Consider the following 22,327-nt stretch of genomic DNA (forward strand, 5'->3'; position numbering starts at 1 on the left):
AAAACCATAAAAAAATAAAATAAAAAGGGGAAAAAAAAATTACATCATGTTACACTGTGGGTTAAAACCCTCCAAAGGTTTCTGTTCTCACATCAACCTAATGTCGAAATTCTTACCATAGCCTGCAAGGTCCTACCCACAAACACCACTATCTCTCTGACCTCATGTCTGATCTCCCTACACACACACACACACACACACACACACACACACACACACACACGCACATACACATGCATGCACACGCACACTGGCCTCCTTGCTGTATCTGAACATATCAAGCACACTTCCAGCTTAGGACCTTTGCTTCCCTCTACCTAAAACTCTCTTCTCCCAGGCATCTATACAGCTTGTCCCCCATGTTCTTCAGGTCTCTGCTTAAATACAGTCAACCCTCTGTATCCATGGGGTGGGTGGGTTGGTTGGTTCCAGCACCCCCGCCAGATAACAAAATCCACTGATGCTCGAGTCCCTTATATAATACAGCATAGTACAGTCGGCCTTCCACATTCCTCAGTTCTGCATCCGCAGATACAGAGGGCTAACTATAACACCTTGTCAGTGAGACTTCCCTGACCATCTAAAGCAAAATAGAAACCCGCTCTCCTTTAGCTTTCCCTATCCCCTTCCGCCTGCTTTGTTTTTCTTCAGAGCTCATATCATCATCTGACTTCTGTATTTACTTGTTAGTGTCTGTGTCTTGCACTAACCTGTGACCGATTTGAAAACCAGACCTTGATCTGATTATTTATGACTGTATCTTCACCATCAGAACTGTGCATGGCACAATAAATCTTTGCTGAATAAATGAAGCCCAGACAACCAGATTTGAAATCTATTCTCTTAAATGTCAAGCCATTCTGGCATCCAGGAAAGGAACTTCTTTCACTAGGAAGGCAGGGGCATTAGATCTAAGGTCCCTTCCAATTCTAGGACTATGATGCCATGACACCATCATTAGGGCCTTAAGAGCATGGTTCTCTCTGCTGCTCTTTCCTTTGGCCACATTTTACCACTTTCCTTGAATAAGTAAGTGGTAAGCATTAGGCAATGGATGAGATCATAGGTCCAGGAAGCCAGCTCCTCCTTAAGTCATCTCTAATCCATTTCCCACGCTACTACAGTTTGCTCTTATTTCTCAGATGCTATCTGACCTGCAGCCACTCAGTTGTCAGTGGAAAAAGAGAGTATCAAAATTTGTGTTTTTAAACCAGTGGCTTGACTGCCAAATATACAAGTCATCATAGTTTTATCATTAAAACTCCAATCAAGCATAAGCAGCAAGAATATTGAGGTCATTTACAAATAAACAAAGACAAAGATAAATTTACCAACTCACCATTGATCATCCAAGATAAAGTTAAGGGAAAGCATAAAACCAACCTTGCAAGCCAGTATATTTTAGTACCAGAAACCAACAGAGCAAGAGAGGGCTCTGAACTGGCAGAATTTACTTCTGTCTATTTAGTACTACTAGAAGACATGGGAATCCAGGGAGCTGGAGATTTTAAAACTTCAGGAAAGGCTGGCAGGTCACATGACCAGAAGAGGGGACGGAAAAATTTTCCATAACATTGCTGGAGTAAGATGCCTCATTATTTCCTGCAGTTCAACAGAGTTCTCAGTAAAAGATACTTAAAATGATACTAGATTAAACATATCAAGCCAGTAAGTAATTATATTACTATATTCTTATTGGGGGTCAGCAGTTCTTAAACGTTAGCTTGAGACACTTCCATCTGAATCTTTTACATCCACCAGAAATGTGCTCATCTATTGACTTTCCAAGTTGTGTTGGTTTTTGGTTTTTCCTGTAAGTCCTACTGCTAGGTCTTCAGTTGAAACACGCAGCCATTAGCCACTCTTTGGACAAATCCAACAGAGAAATTTCTCTTTCTCAACCCTAACTGCTAATCTGTGGGTGTCTCAGAATACTAGTGAGTTGAAATCACCTATATAACCACCTTTTTTTTTTTTTTAACATCTTTATTGGAGTATAATCGCTTTACAATGTTGTGTTAGTTTCTGCTGTATTACAAAGTGAATCAGCGATATGTATACATATATCCCCATATCTCCTCCCTCTTGTGTCTCTGTCCCACCCTCCCTATCCCACCCCTCTAGGTGGTCACAAAGCACCAAGCTGATCTCCCTGTGCTATGCGGCTGCTTCCCACTAGCTATCTATTTTACATTTGGTAGTGTATATGTCCATGCCACTCTCTCACTTTGTCCCAGCTTACCCTTCCCCCTCCCCATGTCAATTCCATTCTCTACGTCTGCATATTTATTCCCGTCCTGCCCCTAGGTTCTTCAGAACCATTTTTTTTTTTTTAGATTCCATAAATATGTGTTAGCATACGGTATTTGTTTTTCTCTTTCTGACTTACTTCGCTCTGTATGACAGTCTCTAAGTCTTTCCACCTCACTACAAATAACTCAGTTTCATTTCTTTTTATGGCTGAGTAATATTCCACTGTATATATGTGCCACATCTTCTTTATCCATTCATCCGTCGATGGACACTTAGGTTGCTTCCATGTCCTGGCTATTGTAAATAGAGCTGCAATGAACATTGTGGTCCATGACTCTTTTTGAATTATGGTTTTCTCAGGGTATATGCCCAGTAGTGGGATTGCTGGGTCGTACGGTAGTTCTATTTTTAGTTTTTTAAGGAACCTCTATACTGTTCTCCATAGTGGCTGTATCAATTTACATTCCCACCAGCAGTGCAAGAGGGTTCCCTTTTCTCCACACCCTCTCCAGCATGTATTGTTTGTAGATTTTTTGATGATGGCCATTCTGACCGGTGTGAGGTGATACCTCACTGTAGTTTTGATGTGCATTTCTCTAATGATTAGTGATGTTGAGCATCCTTTCATGTGTTTGTTGGCAATCTGTATATCTTCTTTGGAGAAATGTCTATGTAGGTCTTCTGCCCATTTTTGGATTGTATAACCACATTTTTATAAAAGGCTAATGAGGAAGCAAGTCACGTCTTTATAGGACTTCCTTCCTCTAAAACATTTTTGAAAAACAGAACAGCCCAGCATACTGACAGAACTTAGGAAAGAGGGAATAATAATGTTAACTTACTAGGGGTTTGGGACTGTGCTAGTTGCTGTACGGGGATTCTCATTTGATGCTTCCTACAACACTCTAAGATAGATACTACTATCCACTAACCCCCCTTCATCCTACAGGTGAGAAACTAAGTTTCACAGAAGCCAAAGAACTTGCCTAAAGTTATACACCAGTAAACAGCAAAGCCTGAAAACGAGCCTGGGTCTTCCTAGCTCTGCATCTGCACTTTTAACCACTATGAGTGCGACACTGGAAGGGAAGAATGGAGGTGGGAATAGAAAAATGACATTCCTTCCTCCTTATGTAGATATCAGTTAGAATCCAGGAAAGAACCACTGCAGGTTCTTTGCTTCATTTGAAAGTTACCAATCCGTGTGGGTGCGCATGTATGTTTGGATGTACTCAGAAACATACACGACGTATGCACGCACACACACTGAAAATCTTCCCACACTGTAAATGTCTCCCAGGCTATATGTGGGCCTTGCTTAAAGGTCACCCAACAGGCCCCAAGGAAAAGAAGGGCTTGGTCTAAAAAGCTTTATATTTCCTCTCACTTTTTCAAACACTGGAAAATCCATTTGGCTCAGAGAAATGAATAGTAAAAGGAGCTCTAACTACTTAGAGCCAACAAAACGTAATGGAAAAAAGGCAAGAATATGGCTGGACTTTATTTTCTTTTTGCTCAGCACATCCTGTCTTTAATCTGAATGGTAAATAGGCCATGCCAACATACTAACTCTTTTTAGGTGAAATTATCTAGGTTATGAAAACAAGCAACAACTGTGTTTTCATTATTCTTTAATTCGTGGCTGACAGAAATAGCTTCCAAAATAAATCAGAGAGGCAAATATCGCTCACAAGGGAGAAACCCACAAATTTTCCCTCCTTTGATAATGGATTTTTGTGAATTTTTTTTCTTTCCCTTGAATTATAATTGTGTGGTATTATCTTAAAGAGTGTGTTGCAAAAGCTAGAAAGGGGGAATTTGAATTTTCATATTTGCATTATTTAAATCCATGGAGGAGGGTGGGGAGAGAGAGAGAGACTTTTTCCATATTATTAATTAGTAGACTAATGTCCCTGAGATATTTAACTTTCAAGTACAACAAGTAATTTTACAACACCTCTCTCTGTAACCCCACAATATCAACTTCTTTGATACCTAATGATGCACCTAATGATTCATGACTTAAGTCATGCTAGTGAGAGCTCCACCCATTTTTGTCCGTATATTTAGCTTCCTTTGCTTCATACTATACTTTCTTCTCTATGTTAAATCTGAGCAAACAGTCTAACAGAAACCATCTTCTCAAATAGAACATGGTAAAGCTTCTTCTTCTTTTTTTTTTTTTTATTATTATTTATGGCTGTGTTGGGTCTTCGTTTCTGTGCGAGGGCTTTCTCTAGTTGCGCGGCAAGCGGGGGCCACTCTTCATCGCAGTGCGCAGGCCTCTCACTATCGCGGCCTCTCTTGTTGCGGAGCACAGGCTCCAGACGCGCAGGCTCAGTAATTGTGGCTCACGGGCCCAGTTGCTCCGCGGCATGTGGGATCTTGCCAAACCAGGGCTCGAACCCGTGTACCCTGCATTGGCAGGCAGATTCTCAACCACTGCGCCACCAGGGAAGCCCGGTAAAGCTTCTTTTAACAAGAAACTAGATACATCGATGGATTATTTGAAGCAGCATCTGTCCCCTTCCTTTCTCTGGATGTCATTTAAATCAAGAATTACATCCATGGGGTAAGTCAAAGCGGCATTCTTCCATGCACTGGTTGTGGGGAAATTAATAGGTATTCCACTCAAGAAAAAAGGTGGCATTGGTCAAACGGAAATGCTTCATCAGGAGAAGGTCAACAGGGTCCCTTTGCTTTCTTTCTAACCACAAGATTTCACAGAGTCTCTAAAATGCAATTATGCTTTACATGCCTCCAAGAGAGGACTAGAAAACATACACGTTTCCAAGCTAATTTGACTTGGAAACAGAGCTGGAGGGTCATGGAACACCCTTGGGTTAGGGAACACCTGCTTAAGTGCCAGGTCTGAGCTGGCCAACAGCCAGTGGTCCAGTCAGACACTGTCCATCCTGTACTCTCCAAGCACACTGATCACACTGTTTCTTAGGGAAAACAGGACAAGGACAGAATGTATAAAGAGCTTTATTGAACTGATGAAAATATACAAGTATAGCACCATCTCTAGCAGGAGAACCATTACATTTGGACATTCTCCTCATGGGAGGGGAAAGAGGGAGCTATCTTAGCAAAACCATTTTAAATATATGGCATGCACAAGAAGGCTTTCCCAGCCAATAATTGGAAGATGTCATCCAATCATACTTAAAATTGGGAATTAGTAGTATATAGCCTATTAAAAAATGTCACAGGTTTCTTTTCAGCCTTGAAAACACAAAACACATTTAATATCTTTAATTCGAATGCAAATCAAAATCTGGTGGGATCAGACACATTTTTAACTGGTATTTTTAACTGGTTTTTAACATCAGTAACCCTCAGATACATTTTTAAACTGGTTTTTAAAAAGAAGAAATAAGGGCCTTCCCTGGTGGTGCAGTGGTTGAGAATCTGCCTGCCAATGCAGGGGACATGGGTTCGAGCCCTGGTCTGGGAAGATCCCACATGCCGCGGAGCAACTAAGCCCGTGTGCCACAGCTACTGAGCCTGCGCATCTGGAGCCTGTGCTCCGCAACAAGACAGGCCGCAATAGTGAGAGGCCTGCACACTGCGATGGAGAGTAGCCCCCACTTACCGCGCAACTAGAGAAAGCCCTCGCACAGAAACGAAGACCCAACACAGCCAAAAGAAAATAAAAATGAATAAAAATAAATTTAAAAAATAAAGGAATTCCTTTAAAAAAAAAAAAAAGAAGAAATAAGAGCTCTAACAGAAACGTTAGAATAGTATTTCAGGTGAGTCTGGTATCAACTGCAAATTTATAGACACTAATGTAATCAAACACATACAGCTTACTATTTTGGCAGATCATAGAAAATGGGGTATTGGGAAGCCAGGGAAGGTTAATGTTTACAGCAATGAAAAGTTCCCAAGTTGGAGGGATACCAAAAATACCAAGCCATTTGTCTTTCTGCTTTTGAGTACTCCCCAACAATGAGGAAGTATGAATCTAAATGACAGAATAATCTAATTGCAGACCTACTAGAGAATGGACTTGAGGATATGGGGAGGGGGAAGGGTAAGCTGTGACAAAGTGAGAGAGTGGCATGGACATATATACACTACCAAATGTCAAATAGATAGCTAGTGGGAAGCAACCACATAGCACAGGGAGATCAGCTCTGTGCTTTGTGACCACCTAGAGGGGTGAGATAGGGAGGGTGGGAGGGAGGGAGATGCAAGAGGGAAGAGATATGGGAACATATGTATATGTATAACTGAGTTACTTTGTTATAAAGCAGAAACTAACACACCATTGTAAAGCAATTATACCCCAATAAAGATGTTAAAAAAAAAAGAGGAAATTAAAAAAAAAAAAAGAATAATCTAATTGTATTAACTCCTACCCCCACACTGTTGAAGGAGAACTAAGAAGCAGTTGTGCTGTCTTTAACTGGAAACTAAGATCTATGGAAACAGTAATATGGCAGTGGCAGCAATCTGTGACTATGAAACACAGACTTTGCATGCTTGTGTATTCTTTATCCAACGTTGATGCACAAATTTGAATTCTGCTCTTTGAGATCTCATTGCAAAAAGTGAATTCCATATCCTGCTTTGAAACATCATTAACCCTCAGACAAAAATTTCCACTCTGGCTTTAACCAAATGTTGCTTCTGACTCATTTGTTTCAAGGATTAGCAAAGGTCCAAAAGCGATGTGAGAAAGTCAAAGAAAACAGTTTTGAAGCACAGCACTCAGAAACAAAGTAAGACCAAAGGAAACTGAAGCTGCCCCGTGATGACAAGGCCATTTCCTCACTTCCTGCCAAGTAACACACGCTGACAAGATGAGGAAGAACCAGCATAAACATCACTTACTGAAGCCTCCTTCTGTCCACCCAACTATCAGTGTAACATCCTGGTCCCCACACTCCTAACCTCCTGCTCTGCTTTTTTTCTAAGCCCCTATTACCCACTAGTATGTAACTTACCTATTTAGTATGCTAATTATTTATTATGTAACTCCTTTGATAGCATATAAGTTCCTAAGAGCAAGGATCTATGCTGGGTTTTGTTTCTTTAACTGATAAATCGCAGTGCCTAGAACAATTCCTGGGACAAACAAATGCTGTTCACTAGATATCTGCTGAATAAAGGGATAAATGACACTATTCTTTGCCATCTTTGGATCCTACAGTTGAAAACATAAGGAAAGGATTTTAGTCACTTTCCTTTTTACCTAAAAATTATTCCCACCCTTCTCTCTACCCTAATCCTCAATCCAAAAGAATTTAAGAAAATTGATATAAACTAGCTAGAAAATGTGTCATGTTAGTTAAATTAACTAAGAAAAAAAGAGATGGAGTAAAATTTATTTCACCTTAACTGTTTTTTTTAAAAAAGTATGCTTAGTAAAATGTCTTTTTATAAATTATTCCAGTATTTCCTAAATGATTTCTTTCTCCTTACTCCCGTTGATTTAAGCACTGATCACTGTATCTAAACTGGTCAATTTCCTTCACAAGTCAGGGGTATTAAACCCACATTTGGCTGGTGATTATTATACTTATTGTATAATAAATATTAACAGTCTGCCCATACAAGGCCTACCAAAGCAAAGATAAACAGTGACTACTGTAATTTAGGCATAAGGCCCTCCCCTCTACCATGCTGAAATGCCCAGCACTCTTCCTAGCTGACTCTTAATCCATCCTTAATTTAAAAGTGTAGCTAATTCAAACACACAGGAGAGAGGTAGGTACCATAAATAGAGGAAAGATCATTTATTTCTGGGCCTATGAATACAGGCCCAGAGTAGCTATATCTTACTACTTTTTCATTTTTTCATGAAAAATTTACCAATTTGTTATTTGAAATTTCTCAACTGGGGATGCAAACAAAAATGTGTTGAGGCCCGATGTGGCCCACAGGCATCAGTTTACAATCTCTTGTTTAAGGCCTCAGGTCAGAGAGCACTGCCACCAGGAATGCCCCTCCCACTCCTAAAGTGGGTGAGGCACTCCTGTGGTATGTTAGGTCTAGCCATCCTGATTTCACCAAACTCTTGTATAGTTCCTGCAATGTGTCCATCTTTTCTGTGGGGAGTATTTTACTTATCTTTATATTCCCAACATCAAGTGCCTAGCACAGAGTAGGAGCTCAAAAAATGCTTTAATAAATGAAAATTTGAACAAGACCACCTGGTTCACGCTTCTAGGAGTCCCCATGAATCCATGAGTCCATTTCCTATCTTTATTCTTTAACCAACCAACGTTCAGGGATACATGCAATCAAGGTCACAGGCCTTGATACCAAGTGCCAAACTAAAAGAGACAAGCCCACATCTGAAGATCTATAGGGTTATATTTGTTATGAGGAATAAGCAGCATTCGGCATATTGTGAAAATAGGAAAAAAAATTTAAAAAGGAAATTCGACAAAGTAAAACAGTTTTATACCATGTGCTTTGTAGGAGATGAGCAAGTACATGAAGGAAAATTCAACAAATTGCTACCTGATTTCTCCATCATTCAAAACACTTGATGAACTTCTTACAGATGGTAGTTAACTAAGGCATGTTTAAAATGTCTATTTTGTTCCTTAGCTAGAGCTTTAAGAACAGAAAGATGCTGCTTATTCAACCAATAATTAAACTTCATATACGTATTACACTTTGCCTAAACCCCAGTAAATATCGGGTTTACTATTCAAGATAGTATTTGGAATCATATCCAAATGTGGAATTGCTCTCCCAAGCAGAATCATATTGTAGCAAACTTTGGCGTCTCGGTAAGTCACAGAAGTATATCCTGTATTTTTACAATTCTTCCCTTTGTATTTTCTCATGATGAAAGCATCAGGGTAAACTTACAGCTGTGCAAAAGATGCACCGGCATTCCTGGAGCGTGGTCATCTTGTCCAGAGACTGTTCACACAGGCAGAGTTTGCAAGTGACGAGGGGGGCCAGAGCTAGGTCTCCAGGTGTGGGATTTTCGGCAGCGGTCATGGTGAGATAGTGGAGCCTACCAACTGAGCCCATCAGCCTGTCTTCAGCGTTCTTCAGTCTCCTCAATCCCTACAGAAAGGCCCAAAGCAGAAAATATTATATCCATTGATACAGCTATTGTTTAACCAACACATCTGGGCACCAGCAGGGCAAATCCTCACCCTCAATGATCTAAGTGTACAGCAAATGCATTTCTGGAACCATGGATTAGAGAGCTTATCACCTTGGCAACCTATTCCTAGAGTCCTGAAATGTAAGGTGACCTCATTGTCCTGACTCATATCAAGTCAACTATGGAAATTAAAAGACTACTATGAACAAACACACCATTTAGGAATCGCATTGCTATGACCAATTCAACAGATTCAAAAAATACTTAAAAAGAGAATGTCACTCAAAAAGTTAAACATAGAATTACCATATGATCCAGAAATTTCACTTCTGGGTGTACACCCAAAAGAATTCAAAGCAGGGACTCAAACAGATACTTGCATACCAATGTTCATAGTAGCATCATTCACAACAGTCAAAAGGTGGGAACAATCCAAATGTCCATCAACGGATGAATGGATAAACAAAATGTGATATAAATGTACAATGGAATACTATTCAGCTTTAAGAAGGAATGAAATTCTGACACATGCTACAACACGGATGAACCTTGAAGACATTATGCTAAGTGAAATAAGCCAGACACAAAAGGGCAAATATTGTATGATTCCATTTATATGAGGTACGTAGAACAGTCAAATTCACAAAGACAGAAAGTAGAAAGGTGATTACCAAGAGCTGGAGGAAGGGCAAATGGAGAGTTATCACTTAATAAATACAGTTTCTGGCACGATGAAAAAGTTCTAGAAATGGATAGTGTGATGGTTGGACAACATTGTGAATGTACTTAATACCACTGAATTACAGTTAAAATGGTTGAAATGATAAATTTTGTTATGTATATTTTACTCCAATAAAAAAAATTTCAGGGCTTCTCTCGTGGCTCAGTGATTAAGAATCCACCTGCCAATGCAGGGGACACGGGTTTGAGCCCTGGTCTGGGAAGATCCCACGTGCCGCAGAGCAACTAAGCCCGTGTGCCACTACTACTGAGTCTGTGCTCTGGAGCCCACAAGCCACAACTACTGACCCGTGTGCCACAGCTACTGAGCCCACACGCCACAGCTACTGAAGACCGCACGCCTAGTGTCTGTGCTCCACAACAAGAGAAGCCACCTCAATGAGAAGCCCGCACACTGCAATGAAGAGTAGCCCCCGCTCGCCACAACTAGAGAAAGCCTGCACACAGCAACGAAGACCCAACACAATTAAAAATAAATTAATTAATTTAAAAAAATTTCAATAAGGTGTCAGTTTTAATTGTGTTCCTTCACATGCATTATTTCATTTAATGTTTTGTAACCACAATGATTATTTCCTTCATTTTATAGATGAATTGAGGTCCTGAGAAGTTAAGTAATCTGCCAAAGTTCTCAGAGCTTATACATGGCACAGCTAAACTCAAACCTCCATCTTCTGAGGCCAAGTCCAGTGCCTGGTCCATTACACAAGAACTGCCTCACAAATGGATACTATGTGGAGGGATATAGCAGGGAGAGAGAGATATAGGAAGAGGGAGGGAAAGAGAGAAAGAGAGAGAGGTGAATTCCATGACTACGGTTATCATAAGATCACTGAAGAATAAAATTTGTCTCTACACATAGCATGACTATAGGAAAGGATATTTCTACACCGAAAAATAAAAATTATAACCGAAGCCCTTCCACTAGATTGTTTTTATTCAGAATATCTTTAAAAGAGGTAAGATAATTGTGAAAATAATTTCCCTACATATCCATAGTTTATATCACATCAAGAAATTTCATGTTCTGATTAAATAAAAGCAAAATCCTTAAGTTCTTACTATTTTAACAGAGTATGGCCAATTCTAATAAATTTGGCCATAGAAATAATTGTATCCTCTCCCCCCAGAAGAACCAGACTCTCTTCCTCCCAATTTTTGGGCAAAAGAAATTATTTTACATATTCAGAATTGGTTATACAGCCCCACAGTGACTTAAGTCTCCATATATTAGTACAAAAGTACTAAAACACGGGAGAAAAAAACAGATTAGATTAGAAAGAAAAAAATCTATGAGATCTAACTGCACTAACTTTCTTAGTGTCACATCAGAAAGAGTCAACAGTTTCTAACTCCAGTGACCTGAAGTGTTTACGGTTTATCACCTACTCCTTAAGTAGTAGTAAAAGACTTGATCAAAAATAAATTAAATAGGAAGCTAACCAATGACTGGCTTCCAATATGATAGATATTTCTCAGGAAAAGACCATATGGTTCAAGATACAGTGTTCTTATTCAATTAACTATTGATGATCTATCATCCAAGAGCAAATTAAATTCAAATCAACCTGCACATCAAATCCAGGATTTTAAAGTTTAAAGAAAAAAAAATCCCTTTAGGGTCAATTAGGGGTAAAAGTGAATGATTTTACTTCTCCCCTGTTCCCAGTTTATACTTAACACAACTATCGCCTGTTTTCTTCTCCAAGACTCCCCCGTTGATAACACACATCACCTTATCGAAAACGTCTTTTCACCTGTCTTTTCATCTCTATTTTCCCAACACTGCTCATACAATATATTCTGAGTTATTTTCCCCCTCAAAAAGAGAAATCCCGAGTCACACAAGAAGAAATGTAGCCAGTAAATGCTTCCTGTGTAGGGAAGATGGGAAATGACAGAGGCCAGAAACATCCCACACCACAAATGTCAATTACACTAACAGCCCATTTGGAGGAAGCTGTCGAGAATAGATAAATCCTGTTGTCCCAGCCTAGGCAAGAGAGCAAGGTGTTCTTCAAGGAAGTCATTTTTTTCTCACAGTCTCAATCTATTTTTTAGAAGGGGACATTTAACAGGCCGATGTACTTGAAAAACAAAGACATAATGGGATACTTAAAAGGTTATCTCTTTGAAATAGTCTTCTTTTGAAGGCAGGGCGAGAAGTTGTGTGAATCAAGGCCATCTGAAACGTAATCTTGTCCCTTGCCATATACATAAGGTTTTACTCAGTTTGTGAGTTACATGCCTATAGGCTATGAAATCAAAGTTGTAAAAATATAAAAATATCTATCACCTCCAAAAGTTTCCTCCTGCCCCCTTTATTTATCATTGTTTTGTGTGTGCGTGATTAAGAGCACTTAACATAAGATCTACCCTTGGCGGGACTTCCCCAGTGGTGCAGCGGTTAAGAATCCACCTGCCAATGCAGGGGACACGGGTTCGAACCCTGGTCCAGGAAGATCCCACATGCCTCGGAGCAACTAAGGGCCCGTGCGCCACAACTACTGAGCCTGCGCTCTAGAGCCCACAAGCCGCAACTACTGAAGCCCGCAGGCCTAGAGCCCATGCTCCGCAACAAGAGAAGCCACCTTAGTGAGAAGCCTGCACACCGGGACAAAGAGCAGCCCCCACTTGACGCCAACTAGTGAAAGCCCGCGCACAACGAAGACCCAACACAGCCAAAAATAACTAAAATAAATAAAAAAAAAAAAAAAAAAAAAGATCTACCCTTGGCAAATTTTTAAGTATACAATACAGTATTGTTAACCACAGGCACCATGCTATTCCATAGGTGTATACTTACTTCTCAACTCGTCAAATTCTATACATTAAATATGTACACTTCTTGGTCTGTCAATCATACCTCAATAAAGTGGCTTAAAATTTATACATATAAATGTAAACTATATATATTATATATATAAATATATTCTTATAACATAAAAACTTTTTACAAAGCAGAGACCAATTTTGTTTAAAAAAAAATTCCAAGCATTCCAATCAAGGCAGAACTTGTGACTGAGACAGAGGAAAGAAGTCACATATTTCATCTCTTTGAGAGGTGAACAATCCAAAATAATTCTTCAAAAAGAAGTGATTTATCTTTCTGTCTACCAGAACCCAAGTTCCCCAAAGTGATGGCTTTTGAATATTTTTAAAGCAGTGGAATTGTATAAAAACAAAATCTTAAGCACCCTGCCACTGGATAAAAGAGATAAGGTAGACTAGCGCCAGTTGAAACAACACTGGGAGACCCTGTCCAGGTACCCTTGACCTTTCCTTCAGCAGCCTCCCAGGCACCATCATGGAAGCTGAAGGCTTCACCACGCACAGTTCGAAAACCAGCCCTTTGGTTTTCACTCTGGGCAAAATCAGTAATGAATGTTTTAGAAATAAATGACACACAGTAGCACTTCATAGAAAAAGAGTATCAAACAAGAAATCTGTTCACCATTGATTCATTAGAAATTGAGCTCTTCAAGCAATAGTCAGGGGAATCCCGAAGTCCTCTAAATGAATCTCCCCCACACTTGAGATGTTTGTGAATGGCTCCAAGGTGTCCTAGTGTTTCTTCATTTATGTCTTATTAAGATTCACTGGTCTCGGGCTTCCCTGGTGGTGCAGTGGTTAAGAATCCGCCTGCCAATGCAGGGGACATGGGTTCAAGCCCTGGTGCAGGAAGATCCCACATGCCACGGGGCAACTAAGCCCATGAGCTACAACTACTGAGCCCGCACTCTAGAGCCCACAAGCCACAACTACTAAAGCCCGCGTGCCTAGAGCCTGTGCTCTGCAACAAGAGAAGCCACCGCAATGAGAAGCCCGCACACCACAACGAAGAGCAGCCCCCGCTCGCCGCAACTAGAGAAAGCTCGCGTGCAGCAACAGAGACCCAACACAGCCATAAATAAATAAATAATAAATTAAAAAAAAAAATTTCACTCCTCTCTACAACATGAAACCACCACTGGCAGAACTATCCCCCCGCCCAAACTACTAAACTAAATGGCATGAAGCACAGAGGGGTGGCCAGAAGACCAACCACACACTCGCAGTTCCTCCTGACCTGCTCACGGAACCAACATCCTCGTAGGTACACTGACAATACACACACTCCCCTCCAGGTTTCCAGAAAAGTCTTCCTTCCAGAAAGCCAGTAACTCATTCTTACTGGCTTGCTCAACTTGTTTTGCCTCATACTTCACATTTTACCTAAAATAAGAAAGTGACTTGAATATTCCATCCTCCTGCTTGATTTAAAATGGTAACAATTATAATTACTTTTACAGTTATTACAAGTGCGACTGAGCCTCTTTTTGGATGTCAAGAACCCAATGAGAAAAGAATTTCGGTAGAGAATGTAAGAGCCATGTTGGAAAGAAGAAAAACGTGACAAGCTGACCTCAAGTTCAAATGTTCTAAAGTTGGTGGCAGGGTTGAGGGTGGAGTGGTGATGGCAGGCTTCACCCAGATTATAGAAGTCTCACTTGCTTAACTATAAGTAACCACATAAGAGGACAGATTGGCTGGGGCATGCAAGGAAGGAAAGCCACTCTAAAACATCTGATCTTACACTAAATTACCAGGAAAGGGGAATCAGCAGTTTTGCCTACCCTCTGAGTGTCTCTTACCCTACAAAGTATTCATTATATGAGAAGCAACCACCTTCTGATAGGAAAGAACAGGACACTTTTTCCCTCTTGTGTTTTCATTAGAATTGCCAAAGAAAGGAATACTTCAGAAACGGTGCTGGAAAGCTCAGGATGTATAAGGAATTTTCATATTCTGCTGGTGGCCTGAAAAAACAATCTGCTCCAAAAACGCAGTGGGTGAGAGAGCCAACATTCAAAGTATTTTTAACTAATGTAGTTTATATCCGTTTCACTACCCAAAATCATAGCTGTTATTCCACTGCACAAAGATAATGTGATTGGAGAGGATAATGTTTTACTAGGATACTTGTCTAGTTATTTAGGAATTTTTACACCATCTGTAAAAACTTTAAGATTTAGATAAATTGGTAAAGCACAATTAAAGGGACTAAGAGAAAAAGAAAGTTAATACAATGAAACAGCTGGATGTTACTTATGTAATAGAAATATTAATTTATGTAAAAATCCAGTTGATCTGTGGTGAGGGGTCTTAATTCCAGGCCATGATATGAAAGTCTAAGAGTTACTCAAGAACAAGGGACAAAACAGAAGAGGAGACACATGAATGTTCTCAAAATGTTTACATGCCCATGCAAGACACTGAGTCATCCCTGCAAAGTATTCATAAAAGGTATGAATGCTTCACAGTGACAGGGAGCTAACAAAGGGAAGCGTTTCAGGAAGGGTAGGTGGTGGGGAAGGAAGGGCTGAAGTGCTGCCTGTATAATGGAGAGAGATTCTCAGGAAGCAGAGCAGAGATACTCTAGCAGAGCAGAAAGAAACAGTAATCCAAAGGTCCCATCTCTGCCTTGCTAGGAAAGCCCTCCCAATATCAACTAAGACTGACATGTCAGGCAACCAGCTCAACACAATCCAAAAATTAATATTTTGTTGACCTTGGCATTTCTACCCAATGCAATGATTTATTTCACTGCTGGTTCATGTTCTTGACAAAAGCTATTAGTGACTCAAATGGTACCGACTGAACCTAATAAAGTGCTGACCATCATCAGCCATTAGCCACTTGCTGAAGTTCTACCCTAATACAGTTTGGAATGGAAGGTAGACCAGCTGGCTGGTAGAGTACCAAGGGCTATGGACATTGGTGGTAAGTGAGGCAAGGGCTTATGCAGACCTCCATACTGGCCAGTGTTGTGGTTCTACTCCCTTATTACATCTTTGACCCACTCTCTGGCTATTCATCTGGCCATTCAGGGACAAGATGAACCAGTGCACAACCAGTAATATCAGAAAAATAGTTCTAATCCATGCCTTGAGAGAACAAAAACAAATGGAAACACAGGCAGCCTCACTAGCAATCACAGACATGGAATGACTCAAGTATATTTTATGTCTATTTAATTGCTTTGTAAAAGAATGAGTAGATGCATGGCATCACGCATAAGATACTTCATCATTATTTGAAAACAATAAAATATATTAGAAACTATTTTCTAGTACAGTCGTCCCTAAATATCCATGGGGGATTGGTTTCAGGACCCCTGGCAGATACCGAAATCCTCAGATGCTCAAATTCCTTTTATAAAATGGCCTAATACAGTTGGCCCTCCACACCCGCGGCTTCTGCGTCCACAGGTTTCACCAACCACGATGCAGGACCCACCAATATGAAGGGCTGACTGTAAAAACAAACCCAAGAAATGCTTAATTCTTAGCAATAATGGAGGTAAATATTCACCTACTCAGGCTTTGTGAGGTGGTAGCATTGCTGCAAAACACTGCTTATCACTGTGATAGGAAAGGGAACTTCGGTTTTCTTCCCCACTGTTTCACAGCTTCATTCAGGGGAAATCAAGAGATGAAAAAATATTCAGTCTAAAATTCTTTTAGTTTTAACATCTTCATCTCAACAGGTTCCAGGATGTCAATAAGATTATATCTCTGTAACTTGGAGACCCGGTTTCTTCTAAAAATGGAACTGATATGCAAATATATCGCTACTAATTTTTTTGTGGGTGAAAAGGACAGACACTCCCTTAGGAGGGGAATCTTAAACATTACCAAAAACTGTTTTCTAGGCAGTCTCTTTGCTATTTGAAATTATGTAATGAATAAAGCCCATTATTTTAATAAGATCTATTTTTTCTAGCTTTATTGATATAATTAATACAAAAAATTGTGTAAGTTTAATGTATACAATGTAATGATTTGATATAGATATATTTTGTGAAATGATTACCATAATAAGGTTAGTTAACACTTCCATCACCTCAGTTACCATTTTTTTAAGATGAGAACAATCAGATCTAATTTTTATATTTTTTCCTACGAAGTACATAGGAGAAATATATGGAAAGATATATGAGATCATGACCAACAAAGTACATGATATTGTGATAAGCTAACTCTAAACCTTACAGAGTACAGGGCATCTGGGATGTCAAGTTTTAACATTTACAAAACGCCTATCCTTCTTCTAAAAAGCTCATTTCTTTTTTCTTGCCTTCTTTCTGTATTCTCATTACCACTGTGAGTTAAGGCCCAGGAGGCGGAAAACCATTCCCAGCTTTCCTAACAATAAAAACTTATCAAAGAAGGTAGGAGTGAATATGAGAATAACAGCTCAATGATATTTTGGGCATTGTAATTTTACATTCATCATTGTAGGTCCCTCCTCAACACCACCACTGTGCCCTGCCCACCTCTTATTTAATCAGTGGGTCCCTTGCCTCCCACAATTATTCATACAGCCCTGCTGAATAATTGCCTTCCCCCTGCCTGGCATAACAACAAAGCTCAGAGGCAGGAAGGAACGCCACTTACAGGCAGGTCAGACAATGATGTAATTAACAGATCAAGGAGAAGTGTTATTTCAGAAAGCCCCATAGAGCAAGAGACAGGCTGATTTCCTGGGTCATGACACTACCAAGAAACTACAGTGGCTAAAGAACGAATATCTAAACCAAAATGTTTTCTCCAAATGAATAAAAGTATGTGTAAATATTACCCTCTCCTGTGAAAGTTAAAAGTTGTATACAGACATTTTATAGACACAAATTTAAAACCAGTTTGGGAAAAGAACTCCTCCATCCCACACTAAGCAAGGTGCAGGGTGTGTATTTTTGTACATCTTTGCCAAATGAGTTTCTCAAGGAATCAAATACAGAAAAATGCAAAACGCAGAAAATAAGGTCAACCCCCACCCCCAAAGAATTGAATTCCATACGTTAGGTGCTATGGATGTAAAGGTGATTAAACATAGTCCCCACTTATAAAGCGTAAACTGGGGCTTCCTTGGTGGCGCAGTGGTTGAGAATCTGCCTGCTAATGCAGGGGACACGGGTTCGAGCCCTGGTCCGGGAAGATCCCACATGCCGCGGAGCGGCTGGGCCCGTGAGCCACAGCTGCTGAGCCTGCGCGTCTGGAGCCTGTGCCCCGCAACGGGAGGGGCCGCGATAGTGAAAGGCCCGCGCACCGCGATGAAGAGCGGTCCCCGCACCGCAATGAAGAGTGGCCCCCGCTTGCCGCAACTGGAGAAAGCCCTCGCACGAACCGAAGACCCAACACAGCCAAAAATAAATAAATAAAAATAAATAAAGTAGGGGAAAAAAAAAAAAAAAATTATATAAAGCGTAAACTGGTTGAGGAGGTTGTCAACAGACAGGTTCATATAATCATACACAGGACAATTTGTGGGTTTATAGCTTCAGCCACAAGTCCAACAAAAAAGAGAAATGAGATGGTCTTGCTCTATCTTCCCAAGAAAGACAAAGAACCAGTTGACTTAAGGTCTGAGACTCAAACTCATAACTGCAGAAGAATTAGAAACCACTGAGACATAGCTTTCAAAGCATGTTCTTTAATAGATACCACAAGCCATGTGATCAGAAGTATCCCCAGCTATGAATAAGAGAAGTGTATTTCACTTATATTGTTTTGTTTTCAATTCAAGGAAGGGAGCCAATCACAGATGAGAAGTTTGAGAAGTTTCTCATTTCATGTTGCGAAAGCATTGATCACTTTCACTCTCTTTAATGTACAGTTTTCCTTTTTTTAATAACTACTACGGTATAACACACTGGGTTTAGGACTATTCATCCACCAAGTAAATAGCAAATGCCAATGTTAATAAAAATAAAATGTTAGTGCAAGACCTCCCACATATGCCTAAAGGTGAAAAAACAAATTTAAAATTAAAATAATTAAATAAATTAACTTAGATGCTCTTATGCCTCTTTAAATTACTTAACACTCAGGTGACATCAGGGAAACATTATCAAAAAAAAAAAGCCCAAAAAACAAAAACATAATTGAAAGGACAAACATCAAAGTATTTTTCATTCTCAGGTAAAACAACATGAATTAAACATTACTATTCTAGTCCAAAGTCACTTTCACTTCCAAGCTTATTCAAATTCTTTCAGGACAGAGTCTACATCTTATACATCTTTATATCCTCAGCCTCTAATCACTCAATACCACAGTAGATAACTTCTCTAATGTACATGGAGGAGAAGAAATATTCAGGGCCTGATTCTCATCTGGATTCGTTTCCAGCAATTCAAAAGCTGAAAATATTGATAATCTGTTATAGCTAAGGCACTTCAATAAATTAAGGCAGGCATCCCTAAAAAAAAGTCTAAGTACTCAAGAGCAGTGGCTGCAGATACCTGCTCCCCAAAGCTCAGCTTGGCCCAATTCCCATCTCCGAAATAATCAGTTGCACAAAGTAGGTTTAGTCCCCAAACTGTCTGGACTTTGTTCCTCCACCAACATCTGGGTTCAACAGGATTCCTGACCTCTACCTCAAACTAGAGATTTCAAACACTAAGAACCTCACTCAACAGGAAAGTAATATCATAAGTCAAGGCCAGGGGAAACACAGAAGCCAGGACCAGCAGAAACAGTACAGAGCAATGATTCTGAGGTCCTTAAAAATGTTCCTAAACATCTAAAATATTGAAACAACTTTTCAAAAAGGAAAACTTAAATATAAATTTCTCAGATTAAAATATTTGTATTATTCAAGAGAAAGATAGTTTCCAGAAAGCTAAATGGTCTTACCATTTAAATAAAATGAGCTTTTCTCTTTCTGATAGAGCATACTTTCCTCTCTGCTGTAGGGTTTGGCTCTGAAAACCTGGATCATAATCTGGGAGACCCAAAAACTAATTATTATGTTTAAAAAAAGACACGTCTTAAACTGACCTAGTTTGGAAGCCCGGATGCCTTTAAATTGCCAATGAACTGAAACCATTCATGAGAATGGGGCTTTTGAATGCTGAGAATGTTCTTTGGGGCTCAGCACAAAGATATTTGGCATAGATGACTGTAAATATTTGTAAAACTCTGGGTAAATGGACAGTGTTTGACCACACTCAGAACTCACGTCCAGCACAGTACTGAAGGAGTAAGTTATCTAGGGTGATTGGTTTGGGGGTGGGGCAGGGAGGGGGTGGCGGTTGGTTGAGGGTTTTTTTTCCTCTCTGTTTTAAATAAAAAGCCAAGCAATTCAATTCGGCTACTTGACATCTTTTTACATTTTCTATACCTTGAATTTGTTTACTCATCAAGACAGTTCCAATTTATTTTCTTTCCCACTTTCCTAACTTTACGTGCAGCACAAAGAATAAAATCCCAGTCACAGGTGTGCAAAAGGGAAGGCAGGAGTTTTATGAAAATGTGGCCTTGGACTTCCTAATACAATTCTCTCCACGTGGCTTTGTGGATCTGCTATAGATGTCTTTCTTTTTCTCCCTCTCTCTCCTCTTCAAGATAGCTTGAGAAATACTGAAGGGACTGTTACCCATGAAAAGGACTAGGGTCGAAAAGGGAGGACAGAGGAAGGAGACGTGAAAGGGACTGGCGACCAAGAGGCTCATCTCAGTGAAAGCTACAGCAGCCAGAAACTTTTAATTAGCCAGCAACTCATTGAAGACTGGTTGGGTTCCTTTTGCCTCTTACCCACACCCTAAAAACTGAGTCATCTCAAAGTTCATTTATTTTGCTTCTGGGACTAGACACCCGCAATCGGCTGCTTCAGAAACGTTAGATACATTGTTCTTTAATTCATACCTGGCAACGTTCAAATAAACCTCCAGAAATGCCAATTCAGAAGAACACTGCTAGTCCTATTGTGAGCCCCAGCTAATGTTTTGAAAAGATATGTGCTGCAGACAGAAATAAGAAAGCGAGGCTGTAGTGCAAGCGTGAAGACAGAGAACATTTTTCCAGAAGGGGGAAATCATTTCTGAGAAATCCAAATGTGAGAAGTATATGCTTCAGGAGTAGACTTACAGCAGAATCCCTGAAACTAGTAAGAAAAACAAAAGGTACCCTGGAAGGGGTAAGCTAAAGATACCTTTAGTCTGCTGATACAGGAATCGGTTTCATTTTAACTTAAACTTGAGAACAGCAGTATAAGATCAGAGTTTCACCCTGTTCTATCAGCAGTTACACGACAAAATATACAGCATAATATACGACCAAGATCCCACAGACAATAAAACATCTTATCCATATCTAGGTATGTCAACGTATTGCTGTGCATTTCCAAATAGCAGAAGGCAAACATCTGAGATTATGCCAAGTTTGGTCTCCGCTGAAGACACTGCGAGGTTTGATCTAATCTGGAATTTTGCAATACATTCTGCAGAGACTGTTTTATTAGAAATTAAACTCGTTTCTTTTTACCTTTACAAAGGTGTCTATTTTTTAAGGTTAACAGGTGTTTCAGGCATTCAGAACGAATTCAGTTCTGTACGTTTTAAGCACTGGAGGCAGAAAATAAAGCTAAAAACCGTGGTATCAGTTAGTCTCCCGTCCTTTCTTCTTTTCTTAGTCCAACCCCACTGCTGTCTTGCAATGCCTGCAGCGTTTAAAAAGCTCGCTAAACCCACCTGGCAGGAGAGCTACGTTCCTCCCGGCCGCCGGGCTTCTCAGCAGACTCCCTCGCGCTCACCGCCTGCCGGGGCTGCTCGCACCCCGGGGAGGAGGAGTTGGTCCATTCTCTCCCTCTGCCGCCGCCGAGCTCTGCCGCTGACAGCTTCGCGCTCTGCAGGACTGCACCGGGGCTCGGGCTCCCAGACCTACTGGGCCGGAGGAGGAGGAGTACCTGTAACCGCCTCCTGCCTCGGGGCACAGCTGCGATGCCCGAGAACGTTGCAGAGCGTGGGGCGCCGCACGCCAGCAGCGGCCCCGGGAGCCGCGCGTTTATTTATACAGGAAGCTCAGGCGCGGCACTTCCTACTTCCCATCTGGGTCGCTCTTCAACTGCAGGTGATGGTCTTAACCCTGTCTGAACCCGGCTGCCAGTGCGCCCGAGCAGTCCCGCCCTCCTGCACTCGCTCCACTTAGCAGGACCTCTCTCTTGTCCTTCTTGGACGGCTGCTGCAGAAATGCCGAGCAGGGTGGCCAGCAGCAGCCCCTAGTGTCCTTCCTTCTGCCCAGACAGGGGCACTTCACCTACTGGCTCTCAGAACTTGCCGCTTCTCTGCACGCGTCCTCCCAGGACGCCTGCCTCCCTCCTTCCCAGCTCTTTAAGTCTCTTGCTTCTACTTCTAACAACCCAGACCTGCCTTCCCACCTTGCCAGAAAACTGTTTCTGTAGAAACACTTCCCATGCACGTCTTAT

The 22,327-nt window shown here is 40.6% G+C and overlaps 1 protein-coding gene across 1 annotated transcript in view; it reads right to left on the minus strand.

Moving 5' to 3' along the window:
• Positions 1–22,028, minus strand: part of RNF144B (ring finger protein 144B) — an 81,192-nt gene extending 59,164 nt beyond the window's left edge. The window contains exons 1-2 of the mRNA XM_057555613.1: positions 21,594–22,028; positions 9,091–9,294 (exon numbers count right to left, since the gene is read on the minus strand). Coding sequence (XP_057411596.1) covers positions 9,091–9,258 — 168 coding nt within the window. The 5' untranslated portion in view covers positions 9,259–9,294; positions 21,594–22,028. The remainder of the gene's footprint in view (positions 1–9,090; positions 9,295–21,593) is intronic.
• Between the last annotated feature and the right edge of the window lie 299 nt (positions 22,029–22,327).

This window comes from Balaenoptera acutorostrata, chromosome 10, assembly GCF_949987535.1.
Source record: "Balaenoptera acutorostrata chromosome 10, mBalAcu1.1, whole genome shotgun sequence".
Lineage (NCBI taxonomy): Eukaryota > Metazoa > Chordata > Mammalia > Artiodactyla > Balaenopteridae > Balaenoptera > Balaenoptera acutorostrata.